The sequence below is a fragment of the Coenobita brevimanus genome, chromosome 53 (assembly GCF_032717465.1).
Source record: "Coenobita brevimanus isolate Jiangsu-jjx chromosome 53, ASM3271746v2, whole genome shotgun sequence".
Classification (NCBI taxonomy): domain Eukaryota; kingdom Metazoa; phylum Arthropoda; class Malacostraca; order Decapoda; family Coenobitidae; genus Coenobita; species Coenobita brevimanus.
In genome coordinates this window covers 40906059-40922314 of record NC_137006.1, presented here as the reverse complement: position 1 = coordinate 40922314, position 16256 = coordinate 40906059, and the positions used below count along the sequence as shown (strand labels likewise).

The 16256-nt window shown below is 40.1% G+C and overlaps 1 protein-coding gene across 1 annotated transcript in view; it reads left to right on the top strand.

Moving 5' to 3' along the window:
* Positions 1–16256, top strand: part of LOC145400804 (voltage-dependent T-type calcium channel subunit alpha-1G-like) — a 470580-nt gene that overhangs the window by 297911 nt on the left and 156413 nt on the right. Inside the window, exons 26-27 of the mRNA XM_080273240.1 lie at positions 11169–11361; positions 12149–12286. Coding sequence (XP_080129366.1) covers positions 11169–11361; positions 12149–12286 — 331 coding nt within the window. The remainder of the gene's footprint in view (positions 1–11168; positions 11362–12148; positions 12287–16256) is intronic.

The window sequence follows — 16256 nt, the reverse complement described above, 5'->3', positions numbered from 1 at the left end:
AGTATCCGACGTAATAGAGCCATAGGTAGGTCCGGATATTGGTTCTGTCCGGATATTGGGCCCCAGCTTATGGACTTGTACTTATGGACCCTAACTCAGAGAAACACCTATACAACTCCCTCTGGACATGCATAGCACCTATTTAAGACCCAAATCACACCAATAAGGCACATAAATGACTGAAATAAATGCAAAAGAAACATAAAATGAGGGTTTAGAAGTGGGTTCATACAATAATAAACATTCTGGTGACTGGCTCCTGGACTGGTACTTATGGACCCTAACCTAGCCTAACTCAGAAAAACACCTTCCTACTGCACATGCATAGCTCCTAATGCCCTATTCACACCAACAAAGGACATTAAAGGGTGAAATGAGGTAAGTATAGTATGGAAAAAAGTACAGTATGAAACATTCTTATGTCCGGATAGTGGGGATGTTCGGATATTGGGCGTCCGGATATTAAAGTGATTACTGTATTCATAAATTTAAGGATATGTATGGTAAAAATGGTTCAAAACATGGGACTGTACGAGCTTGACTCATTCCTGTAAAGGTGCAATTGGGTAAGAACAATTAGGTAAGAACACACACACACACAAGAAGAACACACACATGCACAAGACAGACGACATGCATCTGCAGGAAGGCTCCCAAAAATTTGCAATAATTTTAGTATATAGGAAGAAATCTCATCTCAAAACTGTCTGTGAGATAAAGCAGGAGAGATTCACCTGTATAATTGAAACATTTGGGTGGTGTTTGCGAGCTGCAGTGTAAGAAGAAAATGGCAGGTTGGGGAGGCAGAGTGGAGCTGCATATGGTTGATGAATGTGGTAATTTCGAGGGATATGACTGTAGCACCAGTCGAGCAGGGCAGTACTCCCAAGGTGGATGGAAAGCTGATGACAGGGAGAGCTGGAGCTCCCGTTTCATCAGCCCTCAGGACTAGGTCCTGACCATCCCCCTTTGTTGAACTTTTTCAGTGTCTCAGTAACACAGAGAGTAGGCCAGCATGCTCTCCAATACAAGTTTCTCTAACTGTCAACACCAAACTACATGCACAGTACACACCACACTTCCTTTTCAAAATTTAAAAAAATGGCGTCGAATAACGTAGCCTTGGAGTCCCCAGGGGGGAGACCATAAATGTCCCCACCTTCTGCCCCTCTCCCGGTGACGACTCAAGATGCCTGGAATCACTGTCTGATTCTCTTCTTTTTCATTTCTGCAACATTCATGGCCTTTCCTTTAACTTTTGCTCTGTTGAGCACCACCTCTCCTTCTGTAAACCTAACCTTCTTTTTCTAACTGAGACTCAGCTGTCTGAGGCAACTGACAGCAGACTCTTTTCTGTATCCTCCTACTTTCTCTATACTCATTTCAAAGCCAAAGATGGCTGTTGTATATATATACGCAACAACTTATCTTGCTCTCGTTTTCCTGAACTCGATTTTTTTGAATTCTCTACACTCTGGCTTCGGCTTTCCTGTCATTCTCTGACTAAATATATCTGTGCTGTTTACTTATCTCCTAATTCTACTGACTATCAAAAATTCTTTCACCATCTTACTTCTATGATGGAACACATTCTATCCATTTCTCCTTTCTCTGAAATCTCCATTTTAGGAGATTTCAGTGTTCACCACCACCTTTGGCTCTCCTTTCACTGATCCACCTGGTGATCAAGCCTACATCTTTTCTATCCTTAATGACCTATAGCAGCTTGTACAGCACGCTACCCATATCCCTGACCGCCTTGGAGAGAGCTCCAATATAGTTGACCTCTTCCTTACAACTAGTCCTTCTGCTTACACTGTTAACCTTTTCTCTCTGTTGGGCTCCTCAGATCACAACCTCATCACCTTAAGCTGTCCTATCGCTCCGGTACGGCCTGCGGACCCTCCAAAGAAATGTCGTCTGTGCTACTTTGGAGCTGCGAATTGGGAGGTCCTCAGGCAGTACTTCTTTGATTTTCCCTGGAATGATTATTGCTTCCATGGCCGGGAGCCATCTGGGTGTGCTTTGCACATTACGGAGGTTATTCTCTTGGGCTTGGAAGCATACATTCCTTTCTCATATCCTTTGACTAATGCACGGTTTAATCATGCTTGTTCTAATGCTGTCCGCAACAAGGAGAGGGCCTATAAAAGGTATCCGAGCCAACCCACCCCTGAATCACATCTTTTATACGTTTCTGCCCAGAATCGTTCTAAGTCTGATCTTCGCTCAGCTAAAAATAATTTCATCCGTACACAATGCTCTCAACTCTCTAACTGGAATTCTTCCCACTCCTTCTGGCACCTTGCCAGAAACCTTTCTAACAACTTTGCCTCATCATCCTTCCCTCCTCTTTTCTACTCTGATGGCTCTGTAGCTATTTCTTCTACTGATAAAGCAGATCTCTTCTCTTAGACTTTCTCCTCCAATTCCACCTTAGACGATTCCGGTGCTGTTCCTCCATCACTTCCCCCCTCTGACTTCCTCATGGCTAACATTAAAATTTCTTCAACTGATGTATTTTCTGCCATCACAGGCCTCAATACTAATAAGGCATATGGGCCTGATGGAGTCCCCCCTGTTGTTCTCAAGAACTGTACTTCTGTGCTTACACCCTGTCTAAGCAAACTCTTTCGCCTTTGTCTGTCAACTTGTACCTTTCCTTCTTGCTGGAAGTTTGCTCTCATTCAGCCAGTCCCAAAGAAGGGTGACCATTCCCAACCCTCTAACTATTGTCCCATTGCTTTAACATCCTGTTCTTAATAGAAAATTTTAAATCATCTTTCCTATCACAACCTTCTTTCTGATCGTCAGTATGGGTTCTGTCAGGGACTCTGCACAGGTGATCTTCTCACCTACCTTTCATGCTCCTGGTCATCCTCCTTTCGGGGCTTTGACAAAAGCTTTGCCATTGCACTTGACATCTCTAAGGCTTTTGATCGAGTCTGGCATAAATCTTTAATTTCCAAACTGCCCTTAAGGTTTCTATCTTTCTATCTGTGCCTTCATCTCTAGCTTCCTTTCTGGTCATTCTGTAGCTGCTGTTGTAGGCAGCCATCGTTCTTCTCCTAGATCTGTTAACAGTGGTATTCCTCAGGGCTCTGTCCTATCACCAACCCTCTTCCTTTTATTCAGCAATGACCTTCTAAGCTGTACATCTAACCCTATCCACTCATACGCTGATGACTCCACCCTTCACCTTTCCATTCGATTCCCACAACATCCATCTCGGCAGTTACTTCAACAAACAAGGGATGAGGCTATGGCACACTTAATGTCTGACTTGACTCGTATCTCTGACTGGGGTAAAAATAATCTGGTTGTTTTTAATGCATCAAAGACTCAGCTTTTGCACCTATCAACATGACAAAATCTTCCACAGGTACCCCCACTAATGTTTAGTAATATTCAGCTTAATCCTGCATCATCGTTGAACATGCTTGGGATCTGCATGCATTCCTCCACCTCTACGACGGGTGCGTAGCACCCTTCTAGCAGCAAACTCTCACCCCTTTTCTGTCCAGCTCTCTAATGCAAGAGTTAACCGTTACTCCCAGTCCTTCATTTATGCAACAGGTCAACTCTGGAACTGTCTCCTTCTGTCTGTATTTCCTGCTTCCTATGATCTCCAGTCTTTCAGACGCAGTGTGTCCAGGCATCTCGAAATGAATGGATCTTGAATTTGGCTCTCTCTTGTATTTTGTTTTTCTCTTGGAGGGAACAGTTTCACGGGCTCGTTGCCTTTGGTTCCTTCTTCCTCACATTAAAAAAAAAAATGACATGCGTGTGTTAATAAAAGCATTAATTTTAAGAATTTCAAAGATGGAAGCGGTAATCGGGAACATGGCAAGTGATAGTTTAAAGACAAAGCAGGGTAAAACAAAAGATGAGCAGGTGCTGAGTACCACTAAGGCGAGAGCCTTTAAGCTGAAAATAAATGATTTAGAAGAGGAAAGTAAATAATTGAGAAAGAAATTGAGTGAAATTGACCATAAGACAGAAGGTATGTACAGCTCTGGAACATGTGCAAGAACAAGCAGGATGGGTGGTTAAAGGGCATGAAGAGATTTCAGAACTGAGAGAAACAATAGCACAAAAAAGTGAAGAAAATTAAAAGATTGGCAGACAAACAAAGAGGCATCTTCATACGTGAAATGGTGAAAGTTTTGCAAAAAAAAAAAAAAAAAAAGGCAATTATGAGGAACACATTTGAAAGGAATAGATGTGTGATCATCTTCAGAGCTGAGGAAAAAGAACAGAAAACAAAGCAGGCTAGGAAGAATGAAGGGATGACCAAGATCAATGAAGTATTTACTAAGATAAATGAAGAAGGAAGAAACTGGGAATGAGAAATATATATAGTGTAAGAAGAGTAGGCCAGTATGGAACAGAAGGACCTAACTTTAGGCCCATCCAGGTTAAATTTATAAGTTATAATGTGGCAAAAGAAGTGTTGGGAGCAGCACGTAGGCTGAGTGATGATGAAAATCTGAAAAATGTAATGATAAGTAAAGATCTAATCTCCGATGAGAGAACTAAACCGAAAACATTGCTGGAAGAGGCTAAAAACAAAAATGAAGAAAAATTAGAAGGACAAAGAGAAGTGTTTTTTTGGAGAGTGAAGGACATGAAGCTCAAAAAGCTGTACAGTCACCGCTTGCACAACGCGCGAGCGTAGTGTGCGAAATTCACATAACATGGAAGGCAAAATTGAGGCCAAAAAATGGTCACAACGCAAAAATGATAGACGTAACACGGATGAAGGAAACTGTCCATTTTTTTAAAAATTGTGCTGTCCTGCGACAATAGAGGTAACACAGCCAGAGGCCCCAAATTGTGGTTCAGACAGTCATAATGCAGAAAAATAAGGTCATAACATGGTGGGAACAAACATAACACGGCCAATGATAGTTATAGCGCGGGTTGCATCAGCTAGTGAGGTATGGCTGACACGTGTCTGTGTGTTGTCACAGTCCACTGAGCATTCCTGGCCTAGTTGAGCCTACCCTCTCCCCTCAGTGTGGCTGCACACGTGCTCTGTGTGATCTTTGTTCTTTTTTTTTTTTTTTGGCCACGGAAGTCAACTCTACCTTCCCCCAGGAAGCCCACAACCTCCTCCATTCAAGGTAGGGAATCCTCTAGTGTTTGTATGTACTGAAGTCTTTATTTGGTGGGTAAATGTCCTGGAAAAAAACTCTGAAAATTGCCCCAAACGATGAACTTCAGGCTGGCATGGGTACCATGAAATCCTTTAACATGTAAACATATGGCCTTATGACACGGAATTTTCATAAACTGGGTGCTCCAGGGTACAATATTCCCGCGTTATGTGAGCGGTGACTGTATATAAAGAAGGAGTAAAGAGAAAAGTACAAAATGGTTTGGTAGACCTAGGTAAAATTAGAGCAAATAAGGAAGTGATTAAGAAGACTCGGGCTCATATGATAAAGGTACAGTAATGTATACAAATGTGGATGGCTTGGTAACAAAGAAACTAGGACTTGGTGACTGTACTGTATTAGGGAAAAGAAGCTAAAAGTGGTATGTCTAGCTGAAACTAAAGCGGAGAATGAATTTGATGCAAATGTGCTTGATTGGAAAGATCATAATGTGTGGATGAAAGCTACAGAGAAGGAAAGTTTGGAGGAGGAGTGATGATTATCAGTGATAAACAGGAAAATGCAAAGTGGGTACATTTTGAAAATGCCAAACTGGAAATACTGGGAGTGGAAATAGTGGAAGAACATGGAGAAAAAGTAGACATAGTAGTGATGTACCTGCCACCACAGATCTGATTATGGAATAGGGATGAATACAAACAGTTAATGAGAGTTTCTAGGTATGTTAGGGAAGATAATTGAGTGGAGAAATAGATTGCTGCTAGTGGGTGATTTTAATTGTAGAGAGATCAAATGGGAAGAAATTGATGCAGGGAACAATGTGGAAACCTGAGGGTATAGACTAATGGAGCTGCTAAAGAAAAATGTATTAAGACAATTGGTTAATGCTTCACATCTGGGGGACTTCCTGATTACTTCATTCTTGTTTTTACCAGACAATTTTATTCATCTGTAGAAAGGCCTCTTGTATTGAAGAGGCTTATAAGTGAAATGAAAATAATTCTTCCCATTCAGTCTGTCCTAAGCTGAATAAAAAATCATCTAAAAATGGCAAGAAAATGAACAAAAAGACATTCGTGGGTTCAGCGTATTAAAGAAATACAAGAATTTGGGGAGAGGATATACTATCAAGATTGGATCTGATTTTTACAAGAAACTTTATTAATTAACAGAAATTACAGTATCATTGCCCCCTACGAATGAGTGACCACCAAGTTATGGAGATAGAGATATTAGGTGGGGACACGAGAGAAAGAGAACTGACAAAATAGATATAACTATGGGAGAGCAGATTTTGACTCAAGACAGTATTTCAGAAATATGGACTGGAGTGAAATGGAGAGGGGGGAAAAATATCCAGGAGAAATATAATATCCTTAGAAAATATATGAGGAGGGAGTCAGAAACCATGTTCCTATAGTTGGTGAAAAAAAAGGAAGACAAAAAGAAAGATTGGTTAAATGAAAGATGTAGGGAGGCACTTGGAATTAGGATTAGAGCATGGGATAAAGTAAGAAAAAGATATACTGGAAAAGCATGGAAAGAGTACAAAGAAGTAAGAAATGAATATGTAAAAGAAAGTAGGAAGGAAGAACAAAGATAAGAGAAGGATATTGTTAATAAAAGCTGAAAGAACCCAAGCTCTTCTACAGTTTTGTCAATAGTAAAATGAGAACAAAGAACTGCATAATGAGATTGAGAGATGGTGATGTAATGGTAGAAATGGTAACTTGATGACTAAAGATTTGGATATAAAAGGAAAGTGGAAAGAGCATTTTGAATCTGTTCTGAATAGACCAATCCCAGCTGAAGAAGACATTTTGCCAGCCGAGAGAGACTTGCAGATAGAAACAGGGGATATAACCTTGGAAGGGGTAGCAAAATCAATAAAGGAATTAAAGAATTTTGAGGCCCCAGGAGAGGATGGAATATTTCTTGAAATGCTTAAGGTGGAAAATGATGAATTGATGAACATGCTTTTGAAACTTTTTAATGTGGTTTGGGATAATGGTAGAATTCCGGAAGAGTGGAAAAATGGAGTGATTATAAAAATACCAATAAAGGGAGATTTAAGTGTGTGTAGAAATGGGAGGGGGATAACTTTGACACCTGTAGTTGCAAAAGTCTTTTTCAAAATCTTGTTGAACAGAACAGAGCCAGTAATTGATAAAATTTTAAGAGAAGAACAAGTGGGATTTAGAAAGGATTGAGGTCGTAATGATCAGATTTTGTCAGGCATCAAATCAACAAACTAATGGGATGAAAATGCCACTTAGTATATGTTTGTGGATTTTGAAAAGGTGTTTGATAGTGTTTCATGTGGAGCTGTGTTGAAAATTATGAGATTTTATGGTATACCAGAAAAGTTTGTGAATATTATTAGAAGCCTGCATAATGGTACTTTTTGTAAGGTAATGGTGGATGGTTCTTTGAGTAATCCATTTGAAGTTAGGTCAGGAATGATTCTTTGTGGAGTTCTTTCACCTTTGCTGTTTATTTTGGTTATGGATTTTGTTATGAGAAAGGTTGTAAGGAGAACATATGCAGGAATTAACTGGAAAGAAAATAAGAGGCTGATGGATTTGGACTATGCTGATGATATTGTACTGATTTGCGGAAGCATTTACGAGATGCAGAGGGTGCTTGATTCTCTGGTGTAGGAAGGAGAAAAAGTCTATCTATCTATCTATTGCCAGACGCCTCAATCCCGTTTGGGGTGGCCACAAACAAATCGCCTCCAAGTCGCCCTGTCCCCCACCATTTCACTGCCCTGCTCCCAACTCACACCCCCCTCTCTCATATACCTCTTCACCCCATCCCTCCATCTCATCCTCAGCCTCCCCCTCCCTCTTCCCCCCTCCACCTCACTCACATACACTCTCTTCGTCAGTCTTTCACCCTCCATCCTCTCCACATGGCCAAACCACCTCAGTGTGTTCCTCATAACGCTTCCTATCACATCCACATCAACACCACAACGCTCCTTTATATCCTCATTCATCAGCCTGTCTCTCCATGTGACTCCACAGGCTCCTCTTAAATAACTCATTTCCACTGCTCTCACTCTTGACTTGTGTCCTTCCAATAATGTCCAAGCTTCACTTCCGTACGTTAGAGTTGGTATCACAATACTGTCATGTAGTAACTTTTTCACTTCCATGCTCACTTTCCTGTTTCTTATCACTGCTTTCAAAGAACCAGCAACCTTTCTTCCCTGCTGTACCCTTTCAAGCACTTCACCCTCCAAACCTCCATCCTCACTCATCACACTACCCAAGTACTTAAACGTACTCATATTTTCCAATTCCTCACCATCCAACCTCGCTGTACATTCACTAACTTCACCTCTCTCAAAGACCATCACTTTACTCTTCCCTACATTAACCTTTAGATTCCGTTTCTTACACACTCTCTCAAACTCATCCACCAAGCCTTGCAGCTCCCCTTCGTCTTCACTCAACAACACAGTATCATCTGCAAACAACAGTACAGGGAGTTTCCAAACACTATCCTCTCTCACCAGGGCCACTCCAACATCCACTACCCTACCTTGTACCTCTTTTATTACCCCATCCATGTACAGATTGAACAACCATGGAGACATGACACATCCCTGTTTCAAACCAACTTTCAAAGAGAGAAATTCTCTTAGTTCACCATCCACACGCACTGCAGCCTTCGCACCATCATACATACTCTTCACAGCATTCAGCAACTGCCAATCTACTCCATATATTCTTAACACTTTCCACAATCCTTGTCTATCCACCCTGTCATATGCTTTCTCCAAATCCATGAAAGCCACATACAACTTCTTTCCCTTCTCTAGAAACTTTTCCACTAAAGATCTAAGAATGAATATCTGATCTACACAACCTCTTCCCTTCCTAAAGCCTCCCTGTTCTTCTCCAACTAATTTCTCTGTTCTTTCTCTAACTCTGTCAATAAGTATCCTACCATACACTTTTCCTATTATACTAAGAAGACAAATGCCCCTATGGTTACCACACACTTCTTTTTCCCCTTGTCCTTTGTACAAGGGAATAATTATACCTGACTTCCAATCCTCCGGGACTCTACCTTCCTTCCAGGCCAATCTGCACATCTTCCACATCCATTCTACTACTATCTCTCCCCCATGCTTCAGCATTTCACCACACACTCCATCAATTCCTGGGACTTTCCCCGATTGAAAAAAAAGTGGGATTGGTAATAAATTGTGGAAAGACTGAAATTGGTAATATGAATGTGGAGAACCAAATCGATTGTGTAACTGGGAATAATGTGGTGATGAATGTAGAAAATTTTAAATATCTGGAAATAATTGTATCATCTAATGGATCATTAAACAATGAACTTGAGGAGAAGATTAGACAGGCTTGGTGAGCTGTTGGAATGTTGAAATCTGTTTGGAATAATATTATGCCTATACATACTAAAGTAAAATTTTACAAGTCCATGGTTAGACCAGTTTTAATTTATGGGCATGAGTCATGGTACAGTACAATTGCAACAGATCAGAAAGTATTAGGATTAATAAAATACTGAGAAGGATTCTTCGGGTAAAGTGGCAAGACAGAGTTGCAAATGAAAGAGTAAGGGATATTACGAGAGTGGAACCAGTTGATGAATATGTGAGACTGTCTTGCTGGAAATGGCTGAGGCACATATATAGAAAAGAAGGCAGTTTAATACAGGATGTGCCAGAGTTGACTAGTAGAGGAAGAAGAGGCAGAGGTAGGCTGAGGGAAACCTGGTTGAGGACAGTAAAAAGCAAAGCAGGAGAGGAGTGTTGGTGGGGCCTAAATGAGATTGCAGGAGACAAAAATTGGTGGAGAGAGTTCATCTAGGCCTTATGCATCCCGTGGGGTGCCACAGGAAATGGTTGATTGATTGATTGATTGATTGATGTAATATATGAAAATGAAGAGGAAAAGTGTGACTTGATGAATAAGTTGCAGTCGTACTTGTAACGGAAGGGGAATTCCTAGAACCTGTAACAGATATGGAACCACTGAAATTGGAAACATCAGTAATTGAGAGAAATGATATACTTCATTTAATGAGGGATACAGTTGTGAGAAAGGCAGTGAGACCAGAAGTAGCTGGTTGGATCTTGAAAGAATGTGTGAACCAGTTAGTGAGGCCTTTCTGTGATATTATAAGGTTTTCCATAGAAAGTGGGGAGCTACCTACTGAATGGAAAAGAGCAAAAATAGTCCTGATTTATGGAGGTAGGAACATGGAGGACCCGCTTAACTGTAGGCCAGTCTCTCTCACTAGTAGAGTACAGTCTTCAAACCATGTGAAAATGTCATTAGAAAAAGATGGATAAAATTCCTGGAAGGGCATATGGTAGTAACATGTAAGCTATGTGGATTTAGAGAAGGGTCGTCTTGTGTTACGAACTTGTTGAGCTCCTGTAGTAATGTGATAGACATTGTTCAGAAAAGGGAAGGATGGGTAGACTGTATTTATCTGGATTTAAAGAAGGCTTTTGATATACATATAATGGAAATTGAATACCTGTGGAGGTGTACATGGGAAATTGTTGAAATGGATGGAAAATTATTTGATAAAACGAAAAATGAGAACCGTAATAAGAGGCAAGTTTTCCCAGTTGGAAAGGGTAACTAGTGGAGTGTCCTAGGGTTCGATGTTGGCCCCAGTTATGTTTTTTATATATATAAATGACATGCCTGAAGGGTTGAGTACTTATATGAGTTCGTTTTGCAGACAATGCAAAAATTATGAAACATATTAAAGGAGTAAATTGTAAGGAATTGCAAAAAGATCTAGACAAACATGGTGGTTTTAACCACTTTTTTTCAAAGGTGTACTTTTCATTATGCAGTATTATTGCTCCCTTCAGACTTATTTGGCTTAGGGTAGACTTTCTGAACTGATGTGGTTAAATTCAGCCTTCATTAACCACCTTCCATACAGAGGCCTTTTAAAGTTGAGTACGATTACTGTATATGGCCGTAGCAACATAAAATCAAATGTCTGTCAGTGAGTTGGTGTTAAGTTGTGTGTGTCATCCAACAGCCAGTGGAGAACTATTCTCAATGGCGGTTGCTGTACTTCATCTCCTTCCTGCTTCTTGTGGGTTTCTTCGTGCTCAACATGTTTGTGGGAGTTGTGGTTGAGAACTTCCACCGCTGCCGAGAGGAGCAAGAGAAGGAGGAGAAGGCCAGGAGAGCTGCCAAGAGAGCCAAAAAACTGGAAAAGAAAAGGAGAAGTAAGTGGATTTTGAGTTTTTCCATGCGTTTTGCAACCTGTGTCACCCTGTCCTTAAGTGGGAAGAAAAGTCAAGATGATGATGATGATGATGATATAAACAACAGAGAAAGAAGAAGGCAAGTTCAGGTGACAGTCAGTGAATAGTGATAACCTTGTGTGGCAATGCCCAGCCTTCTTAGTTTAGATACAGTTGCTCTCAGAGAAGACATATGACTTACCTTTTTCACAAGATTATTCCTTTCATTTTCAAAATACACTAATAGGATACTTCCATCACCTACAGATATAGGTAAAAAATCATTCTCTGTGTAATTTGTGATTTATTATTGGCTACATTTGATTGTTCATTATTACGTGAAATGGACTTTTTTTTTTTTTTTAAGATAGAAAATGACAAACTTGAATGTCATGATCTTTGACCACCATATTAGACCTATAGATAGAGTCTGCATATCACTGTTTAAAGTAATATTTAATTCATATTGGATTTTATGAATACAGTTCTGAAATCTTTATATAAGGAGACATGGTTGGAGTGAAAACTCTTTCATTTTATGTAACTGATGTTAAGTGTGAGACAGGATGTTAACCTATATGTTTCATTGTTGTGACTGATATTTTTGGGTATGCTTTGGATGTTTTATATGTTTTTTAATGAAGCACCAGAATGTTTCTCAGAGTTCTCTCTCTCTCTCTCTCTCTCTCTCTGTATTCTTGTTATCTGTATGTACTCCATTTTCCTGTTTGTTCTGGTGGCTAATATTTTCTTAATCTTAAAACTTGAGATATTGAAAAAATCCGTGAAGAGAGCATTAGGAGCTTGGAGGCAGCTGGCACTGATCCGGCTTCAGTGGACATTGATGCAGAGATCCAGAGGCGAAGGAGGAGAAAGAAACAATTGAAGCGCATGAAGCTACAACTAAGTAATGGCTTGGTTGCTGCATTGTTACAAATGCTGTCACAGAGTTAATCAGCCTTATTAATCCATGGAGTGCCGCTGTGTGGCTTAGAAGCTTTATATGAACATTCTGAAAACTGCATTGAGCAGTAACTAGTTTCCTTAACCGCTACTTGCCACTTATGCTTTTTATGTGTTGCATATTAACAGCTGTTTCTAAGCCAAGTGTTTGGTGTCTTTGATGACCGATTTAAACTGGTAGTGTTTTTAAAGCCTTATTTTTTCACATCACTGGGACTTGGTACTTTCAGGAAAGTTAGCTCCTTTCACTGTGGTGATGTACTCGTTTTTTTTCATGCTGTCTCCATACATTTTTATTTCTTTTCCAATTCAAGAGATACTCTTAGAACTAGGGATAAATAAAGCCTACAACAACAGTTCACTTAAGGTATTCTCTAAATTTAATAAAATTGTTAGGAGATAGGAAGAAGATATGTCATCAGGTTGAAGGGGTATGAGCCTAGGATCACCATAGCATTTCACATAAGAAATGTATCCTTAGTCCTACTAAGCACACTTTTCTGTCCTGCGGGAAGGAAGGCTTTACATTTTATTAGTCTGGAATGCAGTACTGACAAAGTTATGAATGTAGAATTCTGTCCATTGGTCTTTCTGTTTGACTAATGTCTTACTTTCTAGTTTCAACTTCCCCACAGAGGGTAACCATGACAAGAGAGTCTCCAGGCTGGCTTGTCAGTACACATCCCTTTTGTTATTTCAACCTAGTGCATCCTTTCTCACCTGTGACTTTTCCTCCTCTATATTCATGTAGTGAATTGTTTTACCCTTCCATTTTTACCATTTACCTCACTATGAGACTGTTAGTCATTTTATCATTCAGCCTCTAATGTACATGTCTCTACCACCACTCACTCACATCACCTCATACTATAGACTTTTCACTTCCTTTCATGGCAAAGTTTTCTTAAATACTACTGCATCTAATAATAACTTCATCTGTAGCTAATACCCCTGGCATTATATGAAAGAGCCATACAACACAACTAGTCATGAAAAACAATCACCACACAAGCATTATCAGCCTTTTAACAACATACATCTCCAGACACTCCAACACTAACAATGAAGAAGCATGTACAGTATATACTCATTTCAAGCACAGGGCAGTATAACACTTCGTTACAACAGTATTACAAGCCCCCTCACCAGATGTACACCCATCGTAGATATCTTTAAATAAAGCTGACCAAGTTTACCTAGCTAGGCTTTAGATATCATGTAGCCCTCCTCAGTTACCAGCTTTTTTTTTTTTTTCCCTCAACAACAGAGGAAGGAAAAACAAATGAATTAAAAAAAAAAAAATCCATACACCAGATTCCTGGTTTCCTCCATTCATAAAAAAATCTGTAACATTTGGAATTGAACAGCTGTAGGTTGATGTTTAGAGGGAAACAACTCTGGGGAGGCGAGTTCCAAAGAGATGCGGTTTGGGGAATAAAAGATTTCTGAAAAGTGGAGGTTCTACTATATGGCAGTGTGACATTCAGGTCATCAGTGTTACTAGATGCCCGTGTATTACAGGAGAAAGCATGGAGAGGAGGCACAATGGATGCAACTTTGTCTGAGCACATGCCATAAAAGTATCTGTAACATAATGCAAGGGAGGCAACATTCCTTCTTACCCTGAGGGGAGGCAGCATTCCTTCTTACCTGTAGGGGAGGTAGTTTATTTGTAATAGCAGGGTTATTAATAATTCTAACAGCTTTGTTTTGAATTCTCTCAAGTTGCTTTAGTGCAACCTCCCCACATCCACTCCATAAGGATAAGCAATATTCCATCTGAGAGCACACATGACTTGTAAACTATAGCCAACTGCTTGTCAGTGAAGAAGCTGCAAACTGTGCAATAATCCCCAGGTTCTCTGAGGTGGGTTTAGCAAGTGATCTGATATGAGAGTTCCAGCTGAGGTCATTTTTAAGTGAAATATCAAGAATTTCAATACTTTTGGAGACAGGAATGTTAGTAGCATTGAAGGTAATATAGGAATTTGGCAATACAGTATCTATCTCTTAGTAAATTGTATATATTTGGCTTTACTAGCATTAAATGAGACAAGGTTATTTTGTCCCCATTCAGTGATCCTAGATGAGTCTTGATTTATGGAGATGGCTTTACTAAGTTGTGGGTTAGAGATATTAAGCTCTGTGAATGGGTGTTTAAGTGTGAATGAACTTTGAAGTGTTGAGTCATGTGCATATGAATGGATGGGATTATGGATGACAGATAAGAGATCATTAATATGAATAAAAATAGGATTGGAGACAGAACTAATCCTTGTGGCACACTGGTGTTAATTGAATGGAAATTGGAATATACATCATCTACTTTTACTCTTATCTTTCTGTCGCTGAGATGTGAGGAACTCAGAGGAACAAAAGACTTTAGTCCATAGCAAGGGAGTTTGGATAGCAGGGAACAGTGCCTCACTATGTCAAAAGCTTTAGAAATATCAAGGGCTACTGCATGAGTTTCTTCATGTTGGTCAACTGATTGATGGATGGTGTGAGTTAGGACATTAAGTATATATCAATGGTGGATCTTTCATGACAAAAAAACACGCTGTCTATCGCTAATTAAGTTATTGGATTCAAGATGTTTAACAATGTGCTTATTCATTAAGATTTTAAGTTTTTTACCAAGAGAAGATGTGGTAGCATTTGGTCGGCAATCAGAGGGGTCAGAGGACCTTCCTGTGTTTGGAAATGGGTGGATATTGGCTTCTTTCCAGGTATTAAGGAATAAAGAAGTATGTATGCATAGTCTGAATAATTTGGCTAGAACAGAAGCAAGTTCTGGGGAGCACTTTTTCCAGACAATTGAAGAAATTCCATCTGGGCCTGGAGCTTTGTTGGTTGGTAAATTTTATGTATCTAGTTTGTAATTTAAGTGGAGCAATTTTGGGAGAGAATTCTTGTACTAGGACATTCTGGCTGACTCCCTCTAATGTAGAATTTCTGGCAAATGTAAGGCATGGATTTTGGTTGGGTGGAATCACAAATGGCATGTGCCTAACTTTCAGAATAGGCTCAAACAGCATTCACTGCACATCACATCTATTATACTATATCAGTAGCCATGTGTCTGTGTGTGTGTGTGTATTTTGAGCAGCTGAAACTACACATTCAGATTGCACCAGAATTGGCACAAAAATCACAAAAAATTTACTGATGTGAAAAAATTTGGTCCCATCATGATTGAAAAACTTTTACTATATTTAATGAGCGCTCAAATTTTGACCAAAAAACGCCGCTGGCGGCGCCTGGTCAGTTGATGTGGCCGAGTGGTTAATATCTTGGACTTGCGTGTGGACAACTTGGATTTCATTCCCGAAGCTGCAAATAACACGATCATTTGGTTAGCTGCAAAAAATCCAAGTGACAACGTTAGACTAGAACAGCACATAAACGGACATTATGGGCCCTTCGATGTCGTCTTGACGGCCAATAGTGACAACATTAGACTAGAACAGCACATAAACGTGACTCAGATTACCTCACAAAGTGTGAGGAAATGAGTGAGAAGCACGAGGAAATGAGTGCGAAGCACGAGAAAGCGAGCACGCCTGGTCAGTTGATGTGGCCGAGTGGTTAATATCTTGGACTTGCGTGTGGACAACTTGGATTTCATTCCCGAAGCTGCAAATAACACGATCATTTGGTTAGCTGCAAAAAATCCAAGTGACAACGTTAGACTAGAACAGCACATAAACGGACATTATGGGCCCTTCGATGTCGTCTTGACGGCCGATAGTGACAACATTAGACTAGAACAGCACATAAACGTGACTCAGATTACCTCACAAAGTGTGAGGAAATGAGTGAGAAGCACGAGGAAATGAGTGCGAAGCACGAGAAAGCGAGCACACAGCGTGAGAGCCCTCCGCAGAAGCAAGTGCAAGAGGGCCCGAAGGGCC